The sequence below is a fragment of the Tauraco erythrolophus genome, chromosome Z, assembly GCF_009769465.1.
Source record: "Tauraco erythrolophus isolate bTauEry1 chromosome Z, bTauEry1.pri, whole genome shotgun sequence".
NCBI classification, from domain to species: Eukaryota; Metazoa; Chordata; class Aves; order Musophagiformes; family Musophagidae; genus Tauraco; species Tauraco erythrolophus.
In genome coordinates, this window is record NC_141496.1 from 28,522,981 (window position 1) to 28,550,066 (window position 27,086).

Here is a 27,086-nt window from a genome sequence, read left to right on the forward strand (position 1 = left end):
ATACGGAGCAGAGATCCTTGTTTACGCCTGGTCGGTCCCTTAAAGTGTGCCATTAGTATTTATACATATTAAAAAATTGTTGTTACTGTACAGGTGGACAGCTAATTTCAATACTTTGCTCAAGTCCTTCACAAAGCAAGAGCTGTTGAGCAGTCACGCCCGCAAGCCCAGGGCCAGCTGCGAGCACGGGTGGACGCTCGCAGTGGCGTTGTTGGAGGATCCCTCCAGTGCCTGCTGAGCAGCACAGACACTGCCTCGGCCAGCCCATCCGTGGAGCAAACCAGGCCCAGCTCCCTGCCTGCACGTGTCCGTGCCCAGTGCACCTCCGAGCCACCTGCCAGGTGGCTACGGAGGTGATCTCCAAGCCACTGTGTAAAAAAGGAAGTCAACTTATGTCAGTATTAAAAAGGGATTGTTGTAATCTAGCCTCTTCTTTCATTCATCTGCTCCTGCAGCCCACGTCCACTGTACTGTAGTTTAAAACATGCAATTCACTTTTCTTTTAAATATTTTATTTAAAAAAACAAAAGTCAAAGTCTGGAACCATTTCTGCCAACTTCTTGCACAAAGCAAGATTTTAACAAACCAAAATTACTAGCACAAAGTGGTGTCTGAGGGCAGAAGTCACAGCCAGCACGTCCAGTCCACACTTGCATCTCCCATACACACAAATATACCATCCGAAGGGCACGCACTTGGCCTGTACCTCAGGGCTGCTCAAACCCTCCTCCCGATGTTCCTCCTGAGCCCCCAGCTGGAGTCTGTGCCACGGAGGTGGGGCCACCAGCTCAGCTGTGCTTGTGTGGGCGCTGAAAGTGGAAAAGGAGGGGATAGGAAGAGTAAGAGTAGCCTAGAATAAAACAGCTACAAATTAATTACAAAATAGATTTACGGTTTTAGCTTTTCTTAGGTGGGTAGCAGTCCAGCGTCCACATCGCCACTGACAGCAAATCTGGTGGACGCTAGTACTAGAGTGACAAACGTTGCTTTGGCTCGAGCACTAGATTAGTCGAAATAAGGTCAGTTCTTCCAAAAGGTAGAGGGCTTATACTGCTTTGGCTTAGAAGTAGAGAGTGACCAACCTGCTTTTACGTGACTAGCTGGCCTCTGCCGTGATCTACAGAATGCTTAAAAATTGTTAATGGTGCAGTTAAGTACAAAGGAGGTATTTTCAGTGGCATGTTTTGCTTTTGTTTGCCTTTGTAACCAAGACGAACCAGCTTTCCTGCTTGTTGCTGGTCTACTATCAACTTGCTCTGCAACAACGTAATCAACTAACTTGCAAGAATATCCATGTTCATCACATAGCACAGATAGAAGACAGGCTGGGAAGGAATACAGAAAACGAAAATAATCAGAATTTCTTTTCTCAGGGTTCTGTTTTTCTAGCAAGTGAGAAGATGGTATATTTACTGCAGATTTTTTTTTTCTGGATGAGGTTTTCAGGTGTAGGGTGTACTCATTAAATTTGACAGCTATTTAAAGTTGTTCCTGAAGTTCACCTCAGCAGTAGCTTTCAAAGGTATTTGGAGGGGGGGGGGGGGGGGGGGGAAGAAAAAAAAAAAGAAAAAAAAAGAAAAAAAAAAGAAATCAGCTTAAAGCTAATTTAATTAACTTCATAAGGGGGATGCGAAGTGTAACTGCTTCTTAATGTACATGCACTGCATAGGATCTAGAAGAATTTGCTGTGGATTCTTTCAAACCTGTGTGCCAATTAGTTCAGTTTCACTTTGTTTTTGTGGTATTGAAGAATTCTTCAAACATCTGTGGTTTGATCAACTTTGTAAACTTATAGTCTGTAAAGTGCCATAGACCTTTTAAAAAAAAAAAATTGTAGCATATTTAAAAAAAAATATATATATATACACAAACTTGTGTGAGATGTGCAATACCAGGAATGGGTTTCGTTGTTTGTTTTTTTTTCCTCAGTTTTGCTTTTAAACAAGGTAATTTGAAAAGGGACTTCCCAGGGAAGAGAAGTGGCTGGAGTTTAGGTGGTGTGGACAAACTAAAGCATAGCGTAACGCAATAGAAATTGCTGATTTTGAAGATGAATACAGCAGTAGTAACAGCAGCTTAAAGAGTTAACAGAAGTCTTCTAGATTGAGTTGAAATACTCAGCTCTATATAATACAGACGATTCAAACGTAGCTGTGTCCATCTCTGGCAATACTCAATCTGAAAAGGCTCAGCAAGGTTTCTTCGTGTGCTTTATTTATAACGCAGCACTGCAAATAACGCTGCTACTGAGCCATTTCCGGGTTGTCTGTGTCACCTTTGTATCTGTTTTACTCAGTGAAGTTCCCTGGATTCCGAGGTTGTTTTTCAGCCGAATCATTTCCACTTTGCATTGTTACCCCACATCAGATGGAATATCTCACGTCCTAGTGGTCAACAGAGAGGAGCTCAAGCCTGCCTTGAAAGCAGTGGGCACTGGTGCCTACCTCAAGGAACGGACAGAGCCCAACAAAAGCAGAGCATGGCAGCAACGCATACACCACAGCTGCTTTGTACAGGAGGAACAGCTGTGGCAATCCAGCTGGAGCAGATTTTGAGCCATGGTTTATTTGTGGTACTGTTTTTCTGTTCTTGCGTCACCACTATGTACGTTTGTTAGCATGAACAATGTACCTAATGTGTTATTTTTAATCTAAATTTCAATTAAAACGTGAGTTTTCAAACTTTTAACAGGAGTGTGACTACCTTAATTGAAACGTATTGGACAAGGTGAGCCACAGCAAGGTAGCTTTTATTGTAGTTCTCATAGCATTAAAGATCCCTGCCCATTGATGATGACGTTAGCGTTACAGATTTCTGCCTGACTTCAACAATTATTACCACTTACTGATCAAAAAGTACGTGATCTGAAATTGTAGCTATGTGTTATACAATACAGTTGCATTAAAGAGACTTTCTAATTGAACGTATGTCTGACAAATGTTTTTCATTTTGCAACTAAGGCACTCCAGTTCCTTCCTCACGAACAGGGGCAGTGAAGGTTATAAAACAAATACTGCTTCATCACACAGGCTTTTAAAATGGTGTTTGCCACAATGTGCATTACCTTTCACCTGTGACTTGACAAACACTAGAGGGAGGTCACAAAATGTTCTCTAAGCAAATTTACGGCAGAAATAGGAATAAGGCTTTTAGTAGTTTAAAGAAAAGTCACAATCTTGCTTTTGTCTCATAGCTGCTGTGGTCTATTTCTATTGAATTTACACATAATTAATTGCATTTAGTTTAATTACACTGCTAACAGTTTCTAAACTTCCCAGAAGAGGCTTTTTTGGTTAAAACATAACATTTAGAAATCCACAGTCCAGATTAGAACTGGAATTCCCTAATTCCAGTTAGAGAATAGGTGCCAGTCTGTGCACCACCACATTAGTGATCTTTATGGATTTCAAAGCAGGTATAGATACAGCAGTCACTCTGCAAATACAAAATACTGTCGAAAGAAATTACAAAGTACTGATTTGTAGAGCTAAAGATATTACCTCCCTTTTTCAGTAAGGTTAATGGAATTGGCAATAGGGAACGCAGATCTCAATTCTCTGAGTGAATTATGACAGATTTCTGTGTTCTTGTAACTTCATCCCCAAGCTCCAGCTAGGTTTAGAATGGTGGTGCAATGAGAAAGAGAATGCGTGTTACTAATATCAGAGGGACAGGAATATGAAGATGATGTCTTGCTCCTGTGATTCCCTGACAGCTTGCTTTCCAATAGATGTCTTTTTGATTTCATTTGCAGTATCTTCATACAAGTGAAATTCTGAGCGTGTAGGGATCAGTGTCCCTGACCAGCTTTAGGTATCACTCAGGTGCAGTGGCATCAGTAATTTGGTCTGGCTGACAAAGGTAAAGAAAAAGCAATTCCAAATTTAATGACATTATCCTGACCACTTCCAGTTGCTCTCGTTCCTTGGACAAAAAGTATCACCCCACTGCCCAATCCAGCATACCCACTTTTTTCTCTAAAACATCAAACACGTGTAGCAAAGATAACAGCCCCACACTGCGAAACTGCAACACGTGCTTTGGGATGTGTGCCGTGACGGCTGTCCAGAGGACACTCCATTGTTTAATTGGGCTCTCAACCCTGTAACCACCTACGTGCAGCACTGTCAGCTGAAACAGCAGCAGAGCAGCCAACGCCGCAGAGGCACCGGTGGTCAGAGGCAGCTGTTTCCTGCAGCAGCGTGGGCTCCAGCCAGCACCTCTGCCCAGCTCGCGTTGTACACAGCTGCAAAGCGGAAGAGCAGAGCAAACGGTCGCGAGTCACTGGGCTCTGAAGCAGAGCCCTGGTCTTCTCAACCTGGTCTTCTCAACCAGTTGCTTTGTACAGCAGCTCCTTTGTGCAGAAGCTTTTTCCTTCACCTCTTAGCGATGTAACAGCACCGTGCAGTAACACCCACTGAAGGACAGTGTGGGTTTTCTTATGATGATCCAAGGGCTGGAGCACCTCTGCTATGAAGACAGGCTGAGAGAGTTGGGGCTGTTCAGCCTGGAGAAGAGAAGGCTCCGGGGTGATCTAATTGCAGCCTTTCAGTACTTAAAGGGGGCCTACAGGAAAGCTGGAGAGGGACTTTTTACAAGAGCGTGTAGTGATAGGACAAGGGGCAATGGATTTAAACTGAAGGAGATTGAGATTAGATATGAGGAAGAAATTCTTCACGGTGAGGGTGGTGAGGCACTGGAACAGGTTGCCCAGAGAAGTTGTGGATGCCTCATCCCTGGAAGTGTTCAAGGCCAGGTTGGATGAGGCTTTGAGCAACCTGGTGTAGTGGAGGGTTTCTCTGCCCATAGCAGGGGGGCTGGAACTAGATGATCTTTGAGGTCCCTTTCAACCCAAACTGTACTATGATTCTACTTAGTGACATCGCAGCACCAAGTGTATCGAGAGAAGGTAAAACAAATTAAAAGCACTGTTGTTTGGTGTAATCATTATCCATTCATCCAACAAAAAGCACATTTTAGATGAGCTGTATATGCTTCCATTAAACAGCTGGACAATTTCTTTTTTTTCCAGAACAAAATGTAATCCACAAGTCTGTCTTACATCATGACTTTTTTTTTTTTCCTCAGCAGTGTGTGACATGGTATCTAGTTTAATCGTAGCATGAAGTTAAACTAGTATTCTGCTGCTGAGGGAAGAAATCTGCACCTCTGATTTTCTAAGTCTTCCTGATTTTTCTACTGATGAGAATAAAAGCTACTTAGAATCACAGAATGGTCTGGATCTAGTTTAAAGCCAGGTACTTCAAGTCTAATTTACAGCCATGTCCTTGCAGACACAAAATTAATTTGTGGGGAAAAAAAAAAAAAGTACAAACTCATTCTTGCACATTTTAATGTAACTGAGTGAATCCTAACACACGTTTGTTTTACTTAACCTGATCCACTGTGCCTTACTACTGATTGACAACCAGAAAGCTCTAGGTGCATGCTTTTTCCTTGACAGAAATGTCTTTCCAGAAGTATCACTGAGTAATTTTAATCACAGTTGTCTTCCCTGTGCTGTTTTCTCTGTGTGTCTGGTTTCCCAACTTCATGCTTCTTGAAGAAAACTAGCCTCAGCAAACCAGAGGAATGGTCTCCCCACAACAATGCTTACGATTTACAAGAAAGTACAAAAACTGTTGTACTGCTGCCACTGCCACCCTAAGCTGTAAATTACAAAGAAACAGATCAAGCTGATGAAGAGTTTCACTACTAAATGATGCATGCATGTGCAGGTGTCTTCAAAAACTCACGTCTGCTATCTCCCAAAACAATCCTGACTGTACCTCAGAGCACTGTTCTCTGTACTGTGCATTTGCAAACGTAACTACGTCACAGTGGTCCAGATGGCGTCATTTTGTCCTTCAAAGACAACCCAGGAATAAATTCAGTACGAGAGAGCAGGTGTTACAGTTGATATCATACAATAAATAAATCAATCAATCAACAGACTGTGATAGTGCCTAAAAGAAAAGCAAGACACAGCAGTGATACAGAAACATCAATTTGTAGGCAGGAACTCAGAAAATAAGCACTACCAAAGCAATGCTGTTTTCAGCAAATCCATTTTACTTTCAACAGTGTTTCAGGATTCACTTTATACCTGCAGAATTTCATTCAGTAATGACAGAACACATTTAGATTTTAACCCTCGTGAGTTTACAGCACAAGAAAGTGGGCTGCAGGAATTTTTTTCGTTAACAGTTGAGTAGACTAATTCTGAATACCATGAAGGATTATTTTGATAGTGGACATTTTGCTTCCCATTTCAGCAGAATTACAGCATTTATATACAGAATTATAAAAACCAAGTGAGACTTTTACATAGATCATTCACTCTGCACATTATCCCCTGACCATTAGAAGAAAAATCCCGATATTGGTCAAAACTATACAGAGCAAACATCCAGGAAAAAAGTCTTTTTTTATTCTATGACACTGTGTTAATACAATAAATATACAAAACTTCTGAACTACTCAGACATGCAACAGAGGGACCGAAGAAGTGCATTTGTACAGAACCATGACATTCACCAGGATGGCAGAGCATTGTTAGCAATTTACAAAATATACAAACATCCCTCGGATAAATAAAATTGACTCCTAAATTACAGATCAATGACTACTGACATTCCAGTGTTTCAGCTTCATACTTCGTACTCAATTTGCCACAGTACTACAAAATGACAACTGAAGTGGGTGCCATACTCTGATTGACTAATTAATAGGAGACTGTAAAATCTAGTTTTTGTTAGGTACAAAATAATATCAGCATTCTATTGCCAAAGCTCAAGTTTCTCCCTCCCTTTTGGGCTGCAAAATGTCAGAGATTTCTCGCTTAAACAATTCACGTGTAACTGAACTTTGAATTTCACTTAGGAGGTTTAAATCATATATTCAACTCATGACATTACAAATCAATGCTCCCTACACATAGAACATTAAATATATTGTCTCAAAGAGCCTTTAAACATTTGGGAAAACAAATCTACCTGCCAAATTCAGGTTTTATTCCTAACTTGTTTTCTGTAATATATTCTAGTAATGTATGTTATTATGCAATCTTCAACTTAGGTTAAATTGCAAGAATGATACATGTCCCTGGGATTCTTATCCAAGAGACACCAAGAGAATTGCTTAAATTTAGACTTAAAAGTAATCCCAAGTACAGTTCCTAGATACGACCCTCAAGCTAAGTTTAAAACATTATGAAAAGAACCAACTTAATATACAGCTGCTAGAAGGATGATGCCTGATCTCAACAGAAAATAATGGCTTTTGTCTGGAAAGCTCTTAATAACATTCCGCACAGATTTAAATTCAATGCTAGCATGTCCACTAGTATGAAATTTTAGAGCCCCTATTACACCGAATAATTGAATTGCTTTGAACTTCATGATGCAGAGAACATTTAGAAGCAAGTATATTCACTAATATACACTTCAGCACAGGTGAAACTACTACGTTTATCCAAATTTAAGTTGGATCTCAAGAAATTAGTAAAAGAAAGGAGACTAATAGGGACTTCATGCTAACAGTACGATACTGATCCAGGGATTAAGCGAGAGGTTTTAGTTTTCGTAATGCTTTTCTGTTATTCTGAATACAGTGTAGTGAAAGAGGATCTATGAGAGTCAGTCTGCATTCAGGACATGGTGGGACCTCCGAATTTTATGCTCTTTTACTAAAGGTGATTCACCTTACGAGCTGAATTCATTTCAGGTACAGTACAGAGGTGGTGGGATATGGTCCTTCCTATTTTCATTTTCTAAACCAGAGTTTGAAAAAACAGCCCAAGTATTTTGCATAAGACTCATGAGGCAATCCAAGAATATAAAGAGTCTTCAAAGGAGAGAAACATGACATTATACTACGACCTGATTATATTCTAGAATATTATGGTAGTATGTACCATTATAGATTATTCAGTTCTACAGCACCAATTTAACCTCTTGGGCCTCCAGTTCAATGAGATAAAATTTAACTTTGTTAACGATCACGATTTCTCGCTTTTCCAACTCAAAATGGTTTGAAAGCTTTTTTCCCCAGCCTAAGTCACATCACAGAGATGGCTGAGTTAACTTTAAAATGAATTCAAGTATCTGTTAAATGCCATTGCTTAAAAAGCTTGGTTTTAGACAATATTCCTGCTAGAAAATTAAATACTGTATATTTGGGTTTTGGACAGGCAGTGAACAGAGTGACTGACTAGGCTAAAGATTTAGTACCACTGTTAAACACAAATCTAGGCTTAAAAAAAAAACAAAACAAACAAAAAACCAACAAAATAAAACAAACAAAAATCTCAAATACAGCAAAAATACCACTGCACGTAGAAAAGCGAGGAGGGCCAAGAAACTAGTGTTCTAAAAATCAATATTGGTTTCTTTTCCAGCAAAATTATTACCCCAAGACATGAATACTGAAATTAAAAATAGCAAATATATAATCATTTAGCTCTGTGATTGAAACCATCACTTAACTTCCTTAAACTGTACACTGCATTAGACATTCTGTTACAGAGAATGTTTATGCATCATAGCAATTTCTCACAGGTAGAGAATACTCCATGAAAATAGATACAAACGCTATCATTATAAAGTGGCGCAGGTAAATTCTGGACCAAAACACTATTTAAACAGTATCAGATAACTCAACAGTATTCATGCAAACTTACAGGTTTATATCAAAAGACTTATCCTAAAAAAAAAAAACCAGAAAAGAATTTATAATATCTACCCTACTTGTATTTGTTCTCCAGCAGCTGCAGAAATTGCAAAAGCAGTAGCCAAACCTAACTTTCTACATCTCTCAGTCTACTCCACTTCTTACAGTAGACATAAGGAAAACAGTTCTTACGAAGAAAAAGAATTGATCCAAAGTGGTTTCCTGAAGTTAAAAAAAATACCAGAGTGAACCACTAAAAAGCCTTCCAAATTCTTAATAGTTTTATTTGCTCATTATATAGCACAATTCATTCTCAGGCTAATTGTTGAAATTATTTATCCCCCATAAAATACGGAAGGCTTTGTATTCTAGAATGCAACGTCTTAAAGAAGGGCAAAGAATGGTTATATTTTAAAAATAAATAAATTTTTAATAAAATGAACCAGACATTTCCCATTTTACCCATGCACAGCTGCAGAAGAGACAAACATGCTGTGTGAATTTTGATCTAGGCTTTCAGGGAATACAATAGGTGACTGGAAAACAGAGTACAGTTGAAGAGAACCGTGAGGACTTTGTACGTTCCCCTACATTCGGTTACCCTTGAAGGCGTTCTGAGCTGCACTGGTTGCTGCTGTTGATGCGGCGTTGGCTGCAGCAGTCTGCACGGTTTTGTTCGACATCACTCCTGTTGCAAACTCCTGCTGCGCCTTCTCAAAACTTGCACCAGTCGTGCGGTAGAGACCATGCACCTAGGGAGGTGGAAAAGCAGTGGGAAAAACAGCACTGAGCCTTTACTGTCTTGGTAGACTAACAGCAAAAGCTCAAACACGCAGCTGAGCGGTGTGGTGGGGAAATCTGGTCTACTCCTGTGTTTGGGAGGAGCCAGAAATGAGTAAACAGACCTTTTTTCCACAAATCCTACAACTTTTGATTGCCCTGCGGCATGCAGTTTGACTGTAGGAATACCTGTGACTTTTTGCAAGTTCAGAGGGGTCTCGTGAGTCTTAGTAAAATGTGTGTGGTGTCTACTCTCTGAAATAACGTATTTAAATACACGAACAGGCTGCGTCCTTAGCATAAGATAGGGCTCACAGCTTGCAAAAATTCAAACGCAACTTGGTGTACTCATTAAAAGAGTAAGTGTGCATGTCGAAAAGAACAGCAAGAAACAATACCAAAAAAGCAGCTTTCAATCCACTGCGTCAGTAACATTTTGGTAAACTTTCTTCTACATCAATTTTTAGAAACGTTTTAATTTCTCTGACTGATACAGTTGCAAGAACAAGCTAAGCTATGACTGAGTATTAACGTATCTGCTGAACTAGTGTGATGACCAATAGCTCTGCATAATAAGCAGAGGTATTCACAACACTATGACTTACAACACCCTAAACAATATGGCATATAATCTCTAGTACAACAAAAAACCAAATCCTGAGTAACTTCCAATTACCTGAGTATTAAAATTAAAATGCTATTTCTGAATCATATTTGATTGAGTCACAATAAAGTTGTCAAATAATATTTCAAAGACATTTTCACTCCAGTGTAGCAGGAAAATTAATGTTGTAATGTTTTTCTTTGCTAAAAATGTGACTATTTCTCATCCATAAAGATACACCAGGTCACATCTGAGTATGCAGGTTTTTGAAAAGAATCCAGATGCACACAGAAAGAATAGTGTAAGAAAATGCTCCACCGTACATTTTTCTTGCTTGTTTCTTTCTCCTCTAACTGATTGTTCATGCAGAAAATAAATAAGGACAAGAGACATCTCCAGGCAACACTTAAATTTTCTCGCTTACTGTAAACAGGCCAGAAGAGTTTGGGTATGTGAAAATCTTTAAGTGTAACTGTAACTGAGGTTGAATTATTAGAACTGCTAGCACATCATCATCAGAATTCTCAGTTACATTTTATCTAAACAGCATCAAAAACTTACTAGCACATTAGTAACTACATTTAGGTCTTCTGGATGAAAATTTGCAGAAAAGAACCAAGAGAAAAAAGCACCCTTCTTTGAGCTTTCCTGCTATGCAATCATTAATTGTCAACAAGATATTAAAATAACAGAAGCAGAGAAATAAAAATCCTTTTCTGAGGTGCCAGGCATGTCCCTTTCTATTTGATTTTAATGGGAATGGTTTTGCTAAGAGCTGAAACTTAACAATCATTTGAATCACATTTCACCTAGCCTGACGAATCACCACAGATCTGAAAATTACCACCAGGCATCCACAGGTACAATCACGGTGTCCTGCGCATTCACCTACCCTTTCACTGCGGGCTTACCTCCGAATTTCTCTTATTCAGAGCTATCCTTCCCTGTTTTAGTTTGCAGAAAATAAGGGCATTGTGCAAAGAGCATTCTGTAACTCCGCAACAGTATAAGCAAAAAAGTGTAGTTGTTAATAGGTATGGCACACTCCCAAGAATATCATTTAACCTCCATCATTTCGTGAGAGAGTACCTCTCTCAAGCAGGAAAGCAAAATCCAGATCAAACATAGGAAACAGAAGAGGAGAATACCATTTAACTTACCTTTTTAAACATAACTAATGAGATAACAGCAGATGCTGTGAAAAGTGCAGCTATGATTATCATCATAATGCCAACAGGAATGCTCTTATTAAGACCAGTAAGAGATGAAATCCACCCGCTGCAGAAAAAAGAAAGGACAAACTTTACTAGCACAGCACATGAAGCATTCAACCACAGGTATCCACATCAAGGGAAGACTTATAGCCTCCTGCTTCTGATCAACTTTGAATATTTTTGAAGAAGAAGTCATGGGGATTTTACATAAGCATGTTTCGGCTCTACAGTAAGCTTTTAGAGCTTAGTTTCCATTTTTCCCAGTCCATGCACTGAAACTGTATGAAAAACTGTAGTAAAGATGATTATCCTTGATCAGAATTGTGAGGAAACTGAGAGTTGCTCATCAACTTTGAGGGTTTTTTTTCGTCATAATGTTATTTCAGACTGATTTAGGACTACATGATTTTGTGGGAGAGAAATGTCTCTAAAAAGATAGCTTCTAACTTCTTTAAATATAAAACAAAAACATGCCACACACACAGAGCTTCTATGTGGGAATACTCATTTAAATTTGTATCCACACAGTGCTGCTTTCTCAATTGATGTTAATAGGACATTTTTTTTTAAGTAGATAACATCAAATTAGCAAATAGAAAAAAAATCACGTTATCAGTATCCACTTCAAACATTTTGCCATTCCAACAGAAAAATACAGTACCAAACTTGAAACCACAAAAAGCAGGTTGCCTTAAGAAAAATAAAACATTAAGACTGAAAAGACTCTTCCAGAGAAAAAAAGCAAAAGAGTTCTGTAAACCCAATCAACCTTAAAGCTTTCCTCTACCTATTTCAAGTTGCTTTGATATCCCCTATCTCCAACTGGACTCTACCAGAAAACTCCAAAACCCAAACTCAAATAAGCATTCTGTGATGATCTGGCTACTTTTCAGCCCCTTACCCAAGTATCCTTAAAAGCACAATCCACGTACTTGGAGAGCTGGCCCTCTAAAATGCTTTTTTATTTAGTTAATGTCAATCAACATATCTATGAAAAAGCGAGAATATTGGATTCAAGAGCAAAAAATAATAAAACAGGATCTCTCCTTACGTTCTAAAGCAATGCTAGTTCGTCTGCTTTATGTGTGTTTGGAGGATAGCAACAAAAAGCCCTGACACGGAGAAGTGTCATTACCCAGCTACAGTACTGCCATTCACAGCTCTCCATGCTACTAGCTGGCCACTACAACCATGCCATTAGTTAATTCAACTTTGTTTTTTTTTTCTGAGGATGGTGATAGATTCCCAATAGCTTTTCCTTGTAAAATCTAACTATTAGACCTTGAAGACTCAAATGAAAGATAATATACACAAAAGCTTCATGTACAAACATCAAAAAGAAAAATTAACTGTTACAGAATAAGGAGCTGACTCAGACAAATGAGTTTTCAAATAATATAAAAAATATACCACTATATTGACCCTTACACATTGTTGACTCATTCTTCAAATTTCAGCCACAGATTTCCTTAATTAGTAAGTACATTAATATAATTAGAAATAACTATTGATACAAAACAATATGCAAACAGTGTATTATTACTGTCTATATTATGTTCACTTTCTCTAAGTTTTGCTTATGTTTTTACATTCAGAGCAAATAACATCTATAGACACCATCAAAATGGAACAGGTAATGTATAAAAGAATAGTTCAAAGTGGTTTACTTTGAAGGATAAAATTTTGCCCAGCCTAATAACAGAAGTACCTCACACTCTCAGGATGTGTTTCAGCCACTTTTCCTAGTTAAGCACACTCCAAAAATGCTTTTTTGAGTACTAAATGTAACAATTCCAGTGAACACAAGATTTTTTTTGAAAAAACACACAGACCGTATTACAGTTGCTGTATCAAATATAAGTGTTTGCCTTACAGAGAGTACAATGCTACAGCAAACAGAACACTCACCAGTTTCCCCATCTTTGAAATCCTGCAGCTTGAAGTACATGTACAGCAAACTGACAGATATATACAAAGAAGAACACGAAGAACCTGAATGAGCTGTCACTCCTGAAAGAGGAGGGGGGAAAAAAAGATTAAAGCAGCTAGGAAATTAATGGCTTTTTTCAAATACTGTACTACCAATCTAAAAATTTGTTCTGCATTAACTAGAGGAAAAATGCTTTTATTTATTGACGGTGATTGGAAGCATCAGTAATTCTGTGGTTTTGTAGAGTGTTTATTTACAAGAGCTGCTTCTTCTTCTTTAATACAGTATGTTTGCCATCTGCACCTCTAACAGAGATGAGAAAAGCAGCGAGATACTATTCCTTAGTGTTCTGTTCAGCACACAGCAGGGCCTCTTAGACTGAGCGTACAAGTTTTGCTACAATGCATGAAGAACAGAATTCTGCTCCACTTTCAGACTGAAGTTCACAGTGCTGGCAGGATGGGAAGAAAATATTTTGCTTGTAAAAGGAAATAAAATCTAATACAGAATTACTGAAATATAGTGCAGACCAGAATACTGAAGCAGCTGTTGCTTAAAAGGAAAATACACAAAATAGGCTTGCGGTTTAAACTACTAAAATGCCAGCCTGACAAAGACTGAAAGTAAAAAAAAAAAACCAAAAAAAAACTATAAATGTACAGGCAAAATCTCAACAAAGACCTCAATCTACTACTATTAAAACTAATGATCATATGATATGCTTGCTACCAGAGTTCTAAAGAAAGTAGAAATCACTTAGCTAAGTCACAGAACCAGATTTTGCCGTTAATAGCTCTTCCTGTGGGAGTTTGTTCACTTCTATTTTTTCAAACAGTTCAGTTCAGTAACTCTTTCATTTTCAGCTGAGCAACTGACCAAAAGCGGAATATGCAAGTAGTAATTTTCCTTTTCCAAGCAGTCAGTATTCACTAAGAAATGCTATGGATATTCTAGAGAGCAAATTCAGGTTAAACTACATGATTCCTCAAAGATGCCTGGGAACGGCAATAGCTTCTTGGTTAGCAGAAAGAAACGTTTCATCTAAACGTTATGCTTAACTGCAATTTGTGGCCATCAGTCTTTCTCTACAAGAATTACTGCATTTTAACTGAGAATATCCTGAATCACTTCCAGGTAAAAACAAATTCCCAAGAAATACAGTAGGAGTACAGGAATTTAGAATCTCTAAGGGCTGATTTTCACTAAAAAAAAAAAGGTCGATTTTGCATGCAAACCAACCATTCTATTCTTGAACACAAAGCTACCACATCTCACACTTGTGAAGTCTGCAAAGACTGCTAAAAGCTAGAAAAATTATACTAGATTACTATATACCTGCTCTACTCATTCTTAAGAATCTCAGCCTACTTCAATCATAGACACTGTACTTAACAATGTAAGATTTTTAAGTGTAGAGTTTTATGAATTTCATTCAGGAAGCCAAAAATTTAAGACACTCTGCTAACCTACTCAATTGTTGGTGTGAGGGATAGATCCAATGAGAATTTTCCTTAAAATTGTTATCAGTCCACTACAAAGTCAAATATTTCCTACAAAAATTTTGTCAATGGTAGAGGCTACAAATACTTTAAAGGTTATTCCATGATATTCCTAACTATTGCCATCTATGTTTCAAATATAACGACAGAATTAATGACAAGCTTACAATTTGTTTCTAATGAAAGCATATTTAAGGATTATCATAATGATAATCACACAAATTCTGGAATGTTAATGCATTTCAACAAGTTTTTAAATATCCTAAGTCAAGCTGAAGTTGTTACCTGAAAGCTCCATAAAGTGGTCTGTACCAGCAGACAAAAGAACAAGGGGTAAAAAGCAAGAACCAGAGAATACTCAATCCAAAATCAACCCCTCGTGTAGCATCAACGTAAAACCAGGCCAAACATCCAAAGATATTAAGAAACAGTGTCACTGTATGGACTGTAGAAGCAAAAGCAAAATAGTCTTAATTAAATTATATTTATACATAAATTATTACAACTGTTAAAGTAATACCCAAACTGAGCATTTTTACACAAAACATCAGCATGCTGACAATAAATCTTACTCTCTCAATAGATTTTTATGTAGATTTTTTAACTTTCAGGTAAACCCTGTATTTACAAGCGAAAGTATTGAACATGAAATATCAAGTACTATCAGGTATATGGTGAAGGAAAAAAATCCTGTGATAAAACATTTTCAAACTTAAAATGATGGAAAAGGTTTCTACAGCTGCAATAATTGGTGTTTTTTCTACAGTAATTATTGGACACATACTTTACAGACTACTAAGTACTTTTTGAGAGAAATCTTATAAATCATATAAAACGCATCATAAATTTAGCACTGTACACATTCTAATTTGAAAATCAGAATTTAAAAAAAATCTTTTAATGAAAAGCTCTTTCTTTTCCCTGTAACAAAGCAAAAAAACACCACTTAGCAGAAATGTTTCTAGGTCCTTTACTGCATTGCATATCCAATTATTTCTCATAAATTTGGTCTTAAACATATGCACTTTTGTTGCGCTGTTCTTAGCTCCATACTAGCATTTTCTCATTGGCAGACCTTGTTACAGGTTGAATTTCTACTAATGAAAATGCGTTGTCACTACAACCCCACAGTTTATTTCAAATGTATTTAGTTCTTCGAACAGAAAAAGATACCGCAGTATTAAGAAACATTACAACCACTACCTTCATGCTATCTGGCACAGAAGTTAGTTCTGCCAGACTTAAAAGATGAACATGAATTTCTGTCTTTGTTCAGCAATAACCAGTGATTCAGGAGTAATTTTTCTGTCTCAGAGGCCACTTTCTCTCCTTGTAGATCAGGTTAAAATAGAGTATTTAAAATTGGGAGTACACAAGCTGCGCCTTGCAGCAATGACTTTTCTACTTAAGTCCAGAGAAACGTTTTAGTCATTCTACTGGAAGGCAAGGTTAACAGAAGAACTAGCAAAAGTAAAGATTCTGAATAAAGACTCCTCAAACTCTTTGCTGCCCTCTTAGCTAGCACTTAAATATGCCCTACATCAGCTTAGTGGGAAAAAAGTCTTAAAGCAAAACGCCCACATTGTTTCAAGAAAAGCTGATGAAACTCAAAACATTTCCCTCAGACGAATTGTATTTTCCTCTAAGAGTCACCAGAAACAGAAAACTTTGTACTTTTAAATAAAAAGCATTTAGTGGATCTACATATCTTAGCACTGTTCCAAGAGGTCAGCAAAGCAACACATTTCAGAATTTCTGTGTGTATGTCTTATAAAGCACAACAAAGGATGCAAATTCAAATTTCTGCCTCCATTTGATAAAGATACAAAAGCTTACTAAGGGGTATTCTTTCTTTTTCTAGTCAATACTGGAAAACAGGCAGACCCCGTAGTACTAGAAGCATCCATATTCTAGAGATGGAGCTTGAACTTTCCAAAATGACTACTTTTTTTGTAATTGCAACTACAGTAGCAGGACAAGTTTTAAAAGAATACCATCAGGGCAGAAGAGCCTTGAAACGTCACACTCACTACTGATACTTATTAGCACAATAAAACCAGCAACTTAAGGGTCTACTTTACTATTGTCGTGGAGAATCTCAGCTGTAAAAACTTGAGTATTAGCAAGCTATGGCTGAGGGCACAGGACTTCACTGACAATTCTTCCTTCGCTGCACTCGCCCTTCTCTCTGCCTGCTGCAAGCTACAGAAAGACATTTGTCCCTTGAGCCAATACCTTCACCAGGTGACCTAGATAAGCCTTGCTGTTGTATGAACAGACAGGTGTTTTTGTGTTCAGGGTAACAGTTTTAAGTACCTTCCGCCTCCTTGCCTCTTCAAATTAAACTATGATACAAGTTACTAGAAGACAGTGACCACCTGGGCACTGAAATGGCCTAAGGCTTTGGCAGAAGTCTGCAACATGCAATGTCTATATGACAATAACTTCACAGCTATACCAAGAAAGTACTCGGCGTGAAGTGATCTAAGGAAGTCTTCTCCTAGTTTAGTTGTGGAAGCAGGTAAGGTTGAAAAAAAAAAGGGCACACAGGCCAGAATAAGAGTGAACAATGGGAAATTACATTAGTTTAATAAATATCAGACTCAACTTCATTGTTATTGGTGTAAACTTCCTTGTACAGAAGAATCATAGTTAGATATATATTCCCTGTTTTAATTAACTACATTTTATCATCCATTAATGTCTGAAAGTGAATTGTAGATAAAGACCACAAGTTGCACCGATGCTATCTGGCCTACGTTATTGAGATTATTATTTTGCAGTCCCATTTGAGACTGTATGAAAAGAGATTTTTGTAATACATTTCATTTCAGTAATGTCTTACTGATGGTATTCTCAGGAAACCAAAGTCCTCACTAGCATACATGACAAAAGAATGTGCCTCTTCCCAGGAGCCAGCTGGACTGTCACCCTGTAATGGACTGCTTCAAAGGGAAGAGGATGCCTATGAAACCGAGTGTTTTGAAGCCACAAGGCAACTGGCAAGTGAGAACAAAGCTGGTGAAGTTTGATCATACACAAGCTTGGAGCACAGAGTAGCTTCAAATGTAGTTTAGGCTTCTGTTCCTTGTCTGTTCTGCTCTTTTAGGACAGGGGGTTGGTTAACACATGTGCAAACACGTCTTACAAATGACAGAAGTATTTTCCATAGGAAAAAACATATTCTAAACCAGGCTTAGATCAGCACATAACATAAGCACATGCTATCAAATATGTGAAGGTGGTTTTTTTTCTTTACACAGTGCATTAGGACCTCCGTTAAAATATTGAACACAGTTCACATTGTAGAATTCTTGATGCTATGCACTAGAAAACCCATAATAATATGGAGTGGACCAAGCAGCAAATCTATGAGATAGCAAACAAAACAATCAGACTACTAGAAAACATAATACACAAAGAAAGGCTGAGTAAACATGCTAATTTAGCCAAAAGGAGATGACTAATGGGGATAAATGTGTTCTCTGTAACAACAGTGGCCATAACAGCGAAGATCAATCACAGGAAGGGAGAATTAAATTATATGCTTGGATAATGATAAAAGACAGCAACACAGTAGAACAAGCTTGGGGGGCGTTTATGAAGTGTTCACCTTTGGAGGTTCTCAGGAACAGGCAGAACAAACATCAACAGACTGATGTATGTACTACTGATCATATCCTCAAACATTCTGTCTGATGGATGAGATAAAACTCTCCTACTTGGCAAAAATACCGTAAAAGTTGGCACTTCAGGGTATTTTTTTCTACCAGAATCTATAGTTTAAGTCATTTGTCTTTGAAAACTTTTAAAAAGTCTTGTTCATAGAAAAAGGAAACATTCACAACCTATATAAAGTAACAAACCCAGTGCCACAAAAGCTTTCCATGAGATTAAGCAGCTGTTCAGTTTGTAACTTCAAACAAGAAATATTCTTTGAAAATCAGTACTGCTCATTTTGAATATGCTATTAACCTGTACAGAAGCTAGAAGACACAGGCTTTTGAGCCAAAAAAGTTTTGGTGTCAAGAGACATGGGATGTGTCATTAGTAACAGCATAGAAAGATGTAAAAAGCAGTGTTTAGTGCTAAAAATCCAAGAAAACTGTCATTCTATCTGCAAGCCACTAATACGGCAATGGTCACAAAACCAAGACAGAAAGAAAAGCTCCACTGGCAGATGACAGAAGCCATTGCTAATTGACTGCAGTAGTTCACAAAAACATGGGAGCACTCAGACAGTAAAAAAAAAAAAAAAAAAAAAGAGCGCCTCTCCTCAGGGAAGGGAAAAAAAAAATGTGCAAGGATAAAACCACATCAAGGAATCAGAAAACTCTGACTTCTGATACAAATACAGAAAAGATGGATGAATTCATGGTGTAGGGATACAAACAGACTTGTTTTCTCATGAGATAAAGAGCATATAGATCCGAAACAGGTAAAGTTTCCTCAGATACATAAAGACCAGGAATAAGAATATAAAAATTGCTACTAACCCTGGAAGCACACAGAAATCTGAAACAGAAAGGTTTGTTCCTAGGGCTGCTCAAAAGGAAGAGGAAAACTAACTTACTTTACAAAGTGCTGAACACATGGTATGAGACTTATCCAAATGTGATTATGTTCACAGAATCCCTACACCTTACAAAACCCAGGAAGTTTTAGAAGAGGAAATAAAATGTAGGGTAGAGCAGCAAGAAGAACCAGGCTGGTTTGCTATGGTAATCAGTGCCTCCACTGAGGAAGTATAGCCACTCTAATGAAAAATGAGCCAAACCACGTAGATAAGATCCTGGGAAAGAAGAGTCACAAGGATTGATTCAACAGCCAGCCCTAAGGCATGGAGTTTTGTACTCAGGTTTTTTTTTTTTTTTTAGTCTTAAATAGATTTTTGTTTTCATTTCCTGTATTATGCCCTTTTCCTTCCTTCCTGAGTAATCCCTAAGTCAGAGAGTACTAGAGCTGAAGACGGAAATGAGCAAAAGTACTCAGTTAAAGCCTCAGTCTACCTGGAAGAAAATCTGGCGTATTAGTATAAAAGCACAACTCCTATATATTTTGAAATACTGTAATGCTGCTGCTTCCTTTATTTATTGCCGTAAGAAGGAAAAAGAAAAACAGTATTAATATTCCAATTCTCATTGCCCAACTTCACCTTGTGTTTGAAACGTATGGCACTTTCCGAACTCAGTCCTGCAAATGGCCAGAATTAGGAACTATCCTAAAATTTTGGATTCCTTGATCTTAGATTTCATATAAATCTTAAATGTCTGTCAGATCTACGAGAATGACTAGTCACGCATTCTCTAGCGGATTTTGGTGCTTATTTGAAGATTAATAACCCAGCAAAGAATATAGAAAGCTGTGGATTATGATGAAGTGCAATTCACTTGATTCAATGCTGACAGCTCATTTTATGTGTTTTGATTACATGGTTCAATCACAGTAATAAGATTACCAGATTAATATGTAAAATTATGGAGATTTGCTAACTCAATCTGAAGCCCTGAAAAAAATACAGAAAAGTTCTGAAATTCACATTCCCTCAGTATGCTAAAAATATATTAAAGGCATTAAAGCACCTAAATCTTTGGAATTTCCACAATCTCAGAGTAATTATTAGGCTTTCATCATACTGGGCAAGGCATTTGAACATTTGTTTCACCCAGCATTTCTCCAGTCAAAACACAGCATCTGAACAAGGGCAAAATTAACCCCACAATGACAGTGTAGAGCATTCTTGGTGTACAAAGGATAGTTTAACATGGACTGATTCTCCAGCTAATTTACTTTCCACTACTTTTTAAAATAGATTAAAATGATATTAAGTCTCCACTATAGACTAAAAATGATATTAAACTATTTAAACTATGTATATTAATGAAAATGGATATTATACTTCCTAAACTGACAAGTCTATTAACACTGATTGTGAATTACATTTTGTAATATATAAGCTGATTTTAAAAACAGTAGAGTTATTTCTAAATTAATAAATGGTCAAAGCTAATTTTACAACAACAGATATATTTAAACCTGAAAATTGAAATATACTAAAACCAAATTGCCTTAGGATAATCCTCCTCCTTTTTTCCTGTGGAGGTGTCTATGAAATAACTCAATAGTTTTAAAATTGAAGTTAACAGCATTTGACTTCTGGATTTAAAACAATTTCTCCTTAAAGGTGTTGCAAAAGCCAAAGTAGCAGGTATGTATCATCAAGTTGGAATAGGCACTTTGTTTTTTTCTTTTTAAAAAAATACTCACACATCCACAAATAGTACATAATCTTTACTGTCTTCTGGAATTCTACAGGAATGTCTACAGAAAAGTCCTGGTAGAAACAAGGACCTACTGGAAAATTCTCAGGAAGTGGTGGCCAGTTATTTTTTCTACCTGCAAAAGACAAAAAAAAAAGCTTTATAATACAGTTTTAACCTCTGTATACTAGAAAGAGATACACATTTGGACTTGTTCAAATTGTTTTATATATGAGTTTCGCAAGTGTATGGATAAGTTGGGCTACCAAAACCCAAGAGTTTTATCAGCAATCCTCACACAATACTGAAAGCAAACTTCAGAAACAAACTACGATGAAGTGCACACAGATCAAAGAAAGTATAATATTTCATCTATGTAAAAGACTAAGCAGGCATCTCTTCACAAAACAAGCAGATTCGGACAGAAAAACAGTTTCTCAGAGTTCCTTGACTTTTAAATGCACATTTCCCTATAGTCTCACCATACTCACATACTTGTTGAACACAAAGACTGGGGACTGAAAAGCATTCTTCATTCTCAGAATTCTGATATTTTTAACACCAGGCTATCTCTAACATTTTGAACTAGTTCCTAACACAGTTTACAGTCAAAGCTTTATCTAAAAGCCCATAAGCCTCAAGAAAGGCAGCTATTGAAATGGTCTAAACTTCTTTTTTCTTACAAGAAGATGCCCTACGGCATCGCTGTATTTTGATAAAGCTATGTGACAGAGTGCAGCCACTACAAAGGACACAACATCAGACACCTGGATTTCATGTATGCTGATCTGCTCACAGGCTAGAGTATGTATTCTGCCAAACACGAATGATATCCAGCACAGATTCAGAGATTCAACTGGGATAATAACTGCAACAAAACTTTACTATAGCATTACAAATTCTAGATGGCAAGAGATACATTAATCACCATGTTCCAAAAGTGGAGCTGAAGTAGACAGTAACCTAAAGGCACCTTTATTTGAAATTCTGACAAGGTTTTGCTTGCAATTTCCATCTTCAAACATATCTTTACTAGCAGTTGATCTGTTAAGAACTGAGAACTCACAAAGCTTACACGTTTGCATTATTCCTTATTTGTTTGCCCGCTTAGACAAGATGAAGCTGTCAGTTCTGTCCAAAGAGGCACAAAGCACTTAGTATCTGTTAAATTTTCTGCCTCTTCTACCGAAATTTTTACCAAGCCTTTCAGATGATGGGATTGGCAGAGGGAGCATACAGAAGGTAATCAAGTAGTATTTCCATCCATATTAAAAACTACTTTGAGATTTCTTATGTGAAAAATATATCATAATAAATCAGATCTTCATTCTAGAGTATATAGTTATTTCTCTCGGGACTGATGGTTTCAAGACAGAGTTATGGAAAAATTCAAATATCTTATAATAATTCCAGTTATTATTTAAGAATTATATTTCATTTGCTTTCCCACTACTATGGTATAGGTTCCAAAATTTTCAACTAAGAGCAAAAGACAGCTTGGTGAGACAGCTTGAGACCAAAAACCAAGGGGTCTTTCTCTAAATACACTTTGGATACTCATATTCCAACATTGTATCTTGATAAGCAAAGAGCTAGCTCGGACTTACTTCATTCAGCACAAGTTACCACCTCAAGGCCTATTAACATGACTTCAGAGGCACGCCTACACTACGAATGCAGGCATCCCCAAAGCAGCTTAATGCAAGCACAGAAAGGCATTTTCAGGCACACCCAAATGAACTCGCTGAAATAGGAAGCAGCACACTTCACTTAGCTCAAATGCAAGGCTGCACAGGACCTGAACAGAGAAGATCGAAGGCACCGAGCTGAGCTGACCTACCAGCCTGAAGATCTTTGCACACTACTCAACTGCATATGACAACGGTGTCCTAGATGTGCTGCCAGCATCGTACATTGAATGTAAATAACCAGAGCACTGCAAAAGACCCTGTGCTCCCATCAAGATAACTCTACAGTGTTTCCAAAGGAGTTCAAACGGGTGCACACACACACAAAAAAAAATAAACCAAAAGGAAAAGAATATTGTTCTCCTCAGTCACAAGATACAATTCTGGATTTGCAGCATCTTTTAACAGTCATTTGGTAAAACACTAGTATCTTCTTTCAAGCTTTAAGAGCTCTTTCTTCTGTTCTGCCTTCCTAAAGAATCCTTTAGATTCTCCATTGATTCTTCAAGCACTTTGATGTGAACAACTGCAACCTAATAACAAATACCTATTTTATCCTGAAACATTCACGGAGTATCACTGTTATGTTCTCCAAGATATAGATGAACAAAACTGTCCCCAAAGCCTGGAATAGAAAAGTAATCAATCTATATTACTAGATACAAGCTAGTGAAATCAGATGAGGGGCAATACATGGAGAAGGAAATTAAAAAAAAAAAAAAACAAAAAAACACAAACATAATTGGGGAGAAGAGGTACAGAGATTTAACAGAGAGATTGAAAAGAGCAAATATTGAGAAAATAAAAATGGTTCAATAACGGGACAGTATCACCATGATTCTTTTCCTTAAAAGAACAACAATTCCACATTCCTAGATACTAGCATATGACTGCTCTCTACAGCTTCCTGAGGAGGGCAAGTGGAGAGGGAGGTTCTATCTCTTCTCTCTGTTATTCAGTGATAGGACACGTGGGACTAGTTCAAAGCTGCACCAAGGGAGGTTTAGACTGGACACTAGGAAGCATTTATTTACCAAGATGGTGGTCAAAGACTGAAATGAGCTTCCTAGAGTGGTGGTCGATGCCCCAAACCTGTCAGTGTTTAAGAGGCATTTGAACAATAATATGCTTAATAACATGCTTTAACACTTCGTCAGCCCTGAAATGGTCAGGCAGTTGGACTAGACAATCATTGTACGTCCCTTCCAACTGAAAATACTCTATTCTATTCTATAATGTTCCCTGCGCATTTGAACTACTAAGCAATTATGCAATCTGGAATTGTACCACTGCATAGTCAAAAAACCCAGCACATATGGAAATAAAAGTCAGAATTCTAAATACAACTGAAAAGACTACACAAAGTCAACCTCGCAAATGGTGTTTTCTGGTTTATTTTGGGTTTTTTTCTGGCTTCAGTCTCAAGTTCTTCCTTTTGAAAAGGAATATTCCCACAAGATCTACTTCTAGCAAAGCATCTTCAGTTAAGAGGATGTAAATCTCATTTTCGAAATTGCCACACAAAACCAGATGGTTTTGTGCAGCACACATACAGCTTGTGGCAAAAAGAAATCCTGATCTTGACTATGGGTTCCAAAGTGTCATATGAAAAATTAATAATAGAAAGCTCTTTCTGCTATTTACATAGAATACTGCCTGTAACATAGCAAAAGATAAGCAAATGTTTCAAAACAGGGAAGTTCTTCTACAGCTATAAATACTGACAGAAGAAAACCAAAGAGATGTTACTTATTGAAATTACTTGAACTTCTTCTCAAAATGGTCCATTTCTATTCAACAGTATGAGTTAGAAATTATCCTAGAATAAAAATACCTATAGCAGAGAGTAACATGTAACAGAGGCCACATTTAACATTTTTACAGTGAAAATCTGCACAAGGCAGGCCAGTTTTTACTCACTGTATGCATTGTCTCAAAAGACAAACTTTTTTCTGCTGAAGTGATTATAAAAACCCCTCTTTGATCTGTTTCAAAATGTCACTGTAAAACTAAAACAGCTTCTAAAAAGAAGTGAAACTTCTGCAATTTAATGAGTATTTTTTTCATGCATACCCCCCTGCTGATTGAGACTCTGCATTTCCCTTTCTCTGCGATCTAGTTCAGCTGCTTTTCTTTCCAGTTCTTCTTGACGCTTTAGCAGTTCTGCCTGGGCCAAGGCATGCTCCTGAACAAAACAAGCATTGTTAGATATTGATAACAAATGCAAACACAAAAGAAACATTCCAAGTCTGTTTTCTATAATTAAGCATCTCCAGTTATGGATGAAGACTGATTTAATATTGCACGAATTCATGCACTAACCAATTACTTAAAGGCAGTTAATAATTTTCAGTGATCATTAGGAAAGGAATGCTGATTTATAAAAGACATTATTCCAGATCTGTGTTTAAATAATTACAGTAAAAAGGAACTTAGTGCCTTAAAGTTATAGACAAACCTTTGCAATTTGTGTGTAAGCAGGTGGCTCTTCTGTTGGTTTCATTATGGCTGGCTGGGTACTGGGTACATTAGGCATTTTCACATTTCCTGGAGGAGGCTAAGAAAACAAGAAACAATTATAGGGAAACAGTCTCCTATTCTATAAACATTTTTTCATTAACTCTGTAAGAACCAATCTAGTTGTTTTAAAGGAAGTGTTACTGATAAACTGAAACCTGATATGCTGTCTGCAATATTTATAACCTTTAGGAAAAAGAAGTTGATGATATTCTGTGGTGCAGTGTTCTGCTTATTTGGTTTTAGACTGCGCTATTTGCCATAAACACATATGGAACTTTAGGCATCAGTAGAAAGTAAATAGAATTTGATTTTTTTTTCAGACATGAATATGAATAAAGACAGTTATTGTTTACGAGAATTGAAGGATTTATCAGTGATCTATTCATATTCTGAAACATGATGCTATTTATTAGTAATGTATTCCAGAGCCTTCTACCGAACAAAAGCTTTTAACACCTGGCTAACCGGAGAAGCAATGTACCATATTAAATTTTCCAATTCAAGATCCATAGTCTACTGCTTAACTATTCCACCAGTATGTATTGTAGTATCTAGTTTCAAGTACCACCGGCAATTTGTTCGCTTGGTCATTACCTGTAAGAATACAGCTTACAAGAAGTTTTTAGTAGCTCAGTTTTTTCTTTTTTTCTCTCTTTTTTTTTTTTTTAAATCCTCTCCTGCTTATTCCCATTTGTCATCATCTCTGACTTTCTCCACATCTTTCTATCGTACACCATGTTAACTGGTACCTATCAAACAAGGGAAAAAACTACTGCCCAGATGGAAGTTTTCAACTGAACTTTACCAAAGCAGATCAGTATAGCACTACTATGAAGATATTTTTATTCTTAAATGTACTTGGGGGGGGGGGGGAACTACAATTCTTTCTTTGTGCAGAACTTGCCACATGAAAGACTTCCCTGTTCTGTGATCTTGTAAGACAGAGAAGCACTTGTTCCTAATAAGACTGAAATCAAGAACAAAAATATGGTGAGAAGTGTGTTTTCAATATAAAAGCACCTTAAAACAAAGCAGGAATCAACTAAATACCACTAGCTTGGCAAATTATGACTTGGCCCATATCACCTGCATCTTTTTTAACCATCTTTTGAAATGCACGAATGCAATACACAGAGGAGAAAACATCATGCCCGAGTAAACTCCACCTCTGTGTCTGATATTGCAGCGCATCTCGACAACATCAGCTGATTCCAGCATTTCAAAATTATCTTTCTACCTTATACATCAGCTCCTGACAAAATACTGAGATATCAGAGATCTCATATCTCAGAAATGCTCGGTGATGTAAGCTTTTCATCCTAAGAAAGATTACTCAGTGTTGTAGGATGAATACAACTGAAGGCTAAGTGCCAGGTCCTGCATTTGGGTCACAACAACCTCAGGCAATGCTTACAAGCTTGGGGGAGAGTGCCTGGAAGCCTGCCCGGTGAAAAGCGACCTGGGGGTATTGGTCAACAGCCGGCTGAACATGAGCTGGTAGTGTGCCCAGGTGGCCAAGGAGGCAAACAGCATCCTGGCTTGTATCAGAAATAGTGTGGCCAGCAGGACTAGGGCAGTGGTCATCTCCCTGTACTCAGCATTGGTGAGGCTGCACCTCGAATACCGTGTTCAGTTTGGGGCCCCTCACTACACACTGAGGTGCTGAAGTGTGTCCAAAGAAGAGCAACAAAGCTGGTGAAGGGTCTGGAGCACAAGTCTTACAAGGAGCAGCTAAGGGAACTGGAGTTGTTTGGCCTGGAAAAAAGGAGGTTGAGGGGAGACTTTATCGCTCTCTCCAACTACATGAAAGGAGGTTGTAGCGAGGTGGGTGTTGGTCTCTTCTCCCAAGAAACAAGCGATAGGACAAGACAAAATGGCCTCAAGTTGTGCCAGGGGAGGTCTAGACTGGATATTAGGAAAA

At 37.6% G+C, this 27,086-nt stretch overlaps 1 protein-coding gene across 2 annotated transcripts in view; it reads right to left on the reverse strand.

Annotated features, from left to right (window-relative positions):
- Nucleotides 1-8,375: 8,375 nt before the first annotated feature.
- SCAMP1 (secretory carrier membrane protein 1) overlaps nt 8,376-27,086 on the reverse strand; it is a 48,104-nt gene continuing 29,393 nt past the window's right edge. For both annotated transcript variants that reach the window (XM_086629396.1, XM_086629395.1), the window contains 7 exons: nt 25,104-25,202; nt 24,719-24,830; nt 20,965-21,093; nt 14,983-15,142; nt 13,177-13,278; nt 11,215-11,332; nt 8,376-9,422 (listed from right to left, as the gene is read on the reverse strand). In XM_086629396.1, coding sequence (XP_086485522.1) covers nt 9,258-9,422; nt 11,215-11,332; nt 13,177-13,278; nt 14,983-15,142; nt 20,965-21,093; nt 24,719-24,830; nt 25,104-25,202 — 885 coding nt within the window. In that variant the 3' untranslated portion in view covers nt 8,376-9,257. The remainder of the gene's footprint in view (nt 9,423-11,214; nt 11,333-13,176; nt 13,279-14,982; nt 15,143-20,964; nt 21,094-24,718; nt 24,831-25,103; nt 25,203-27,086) is intronic.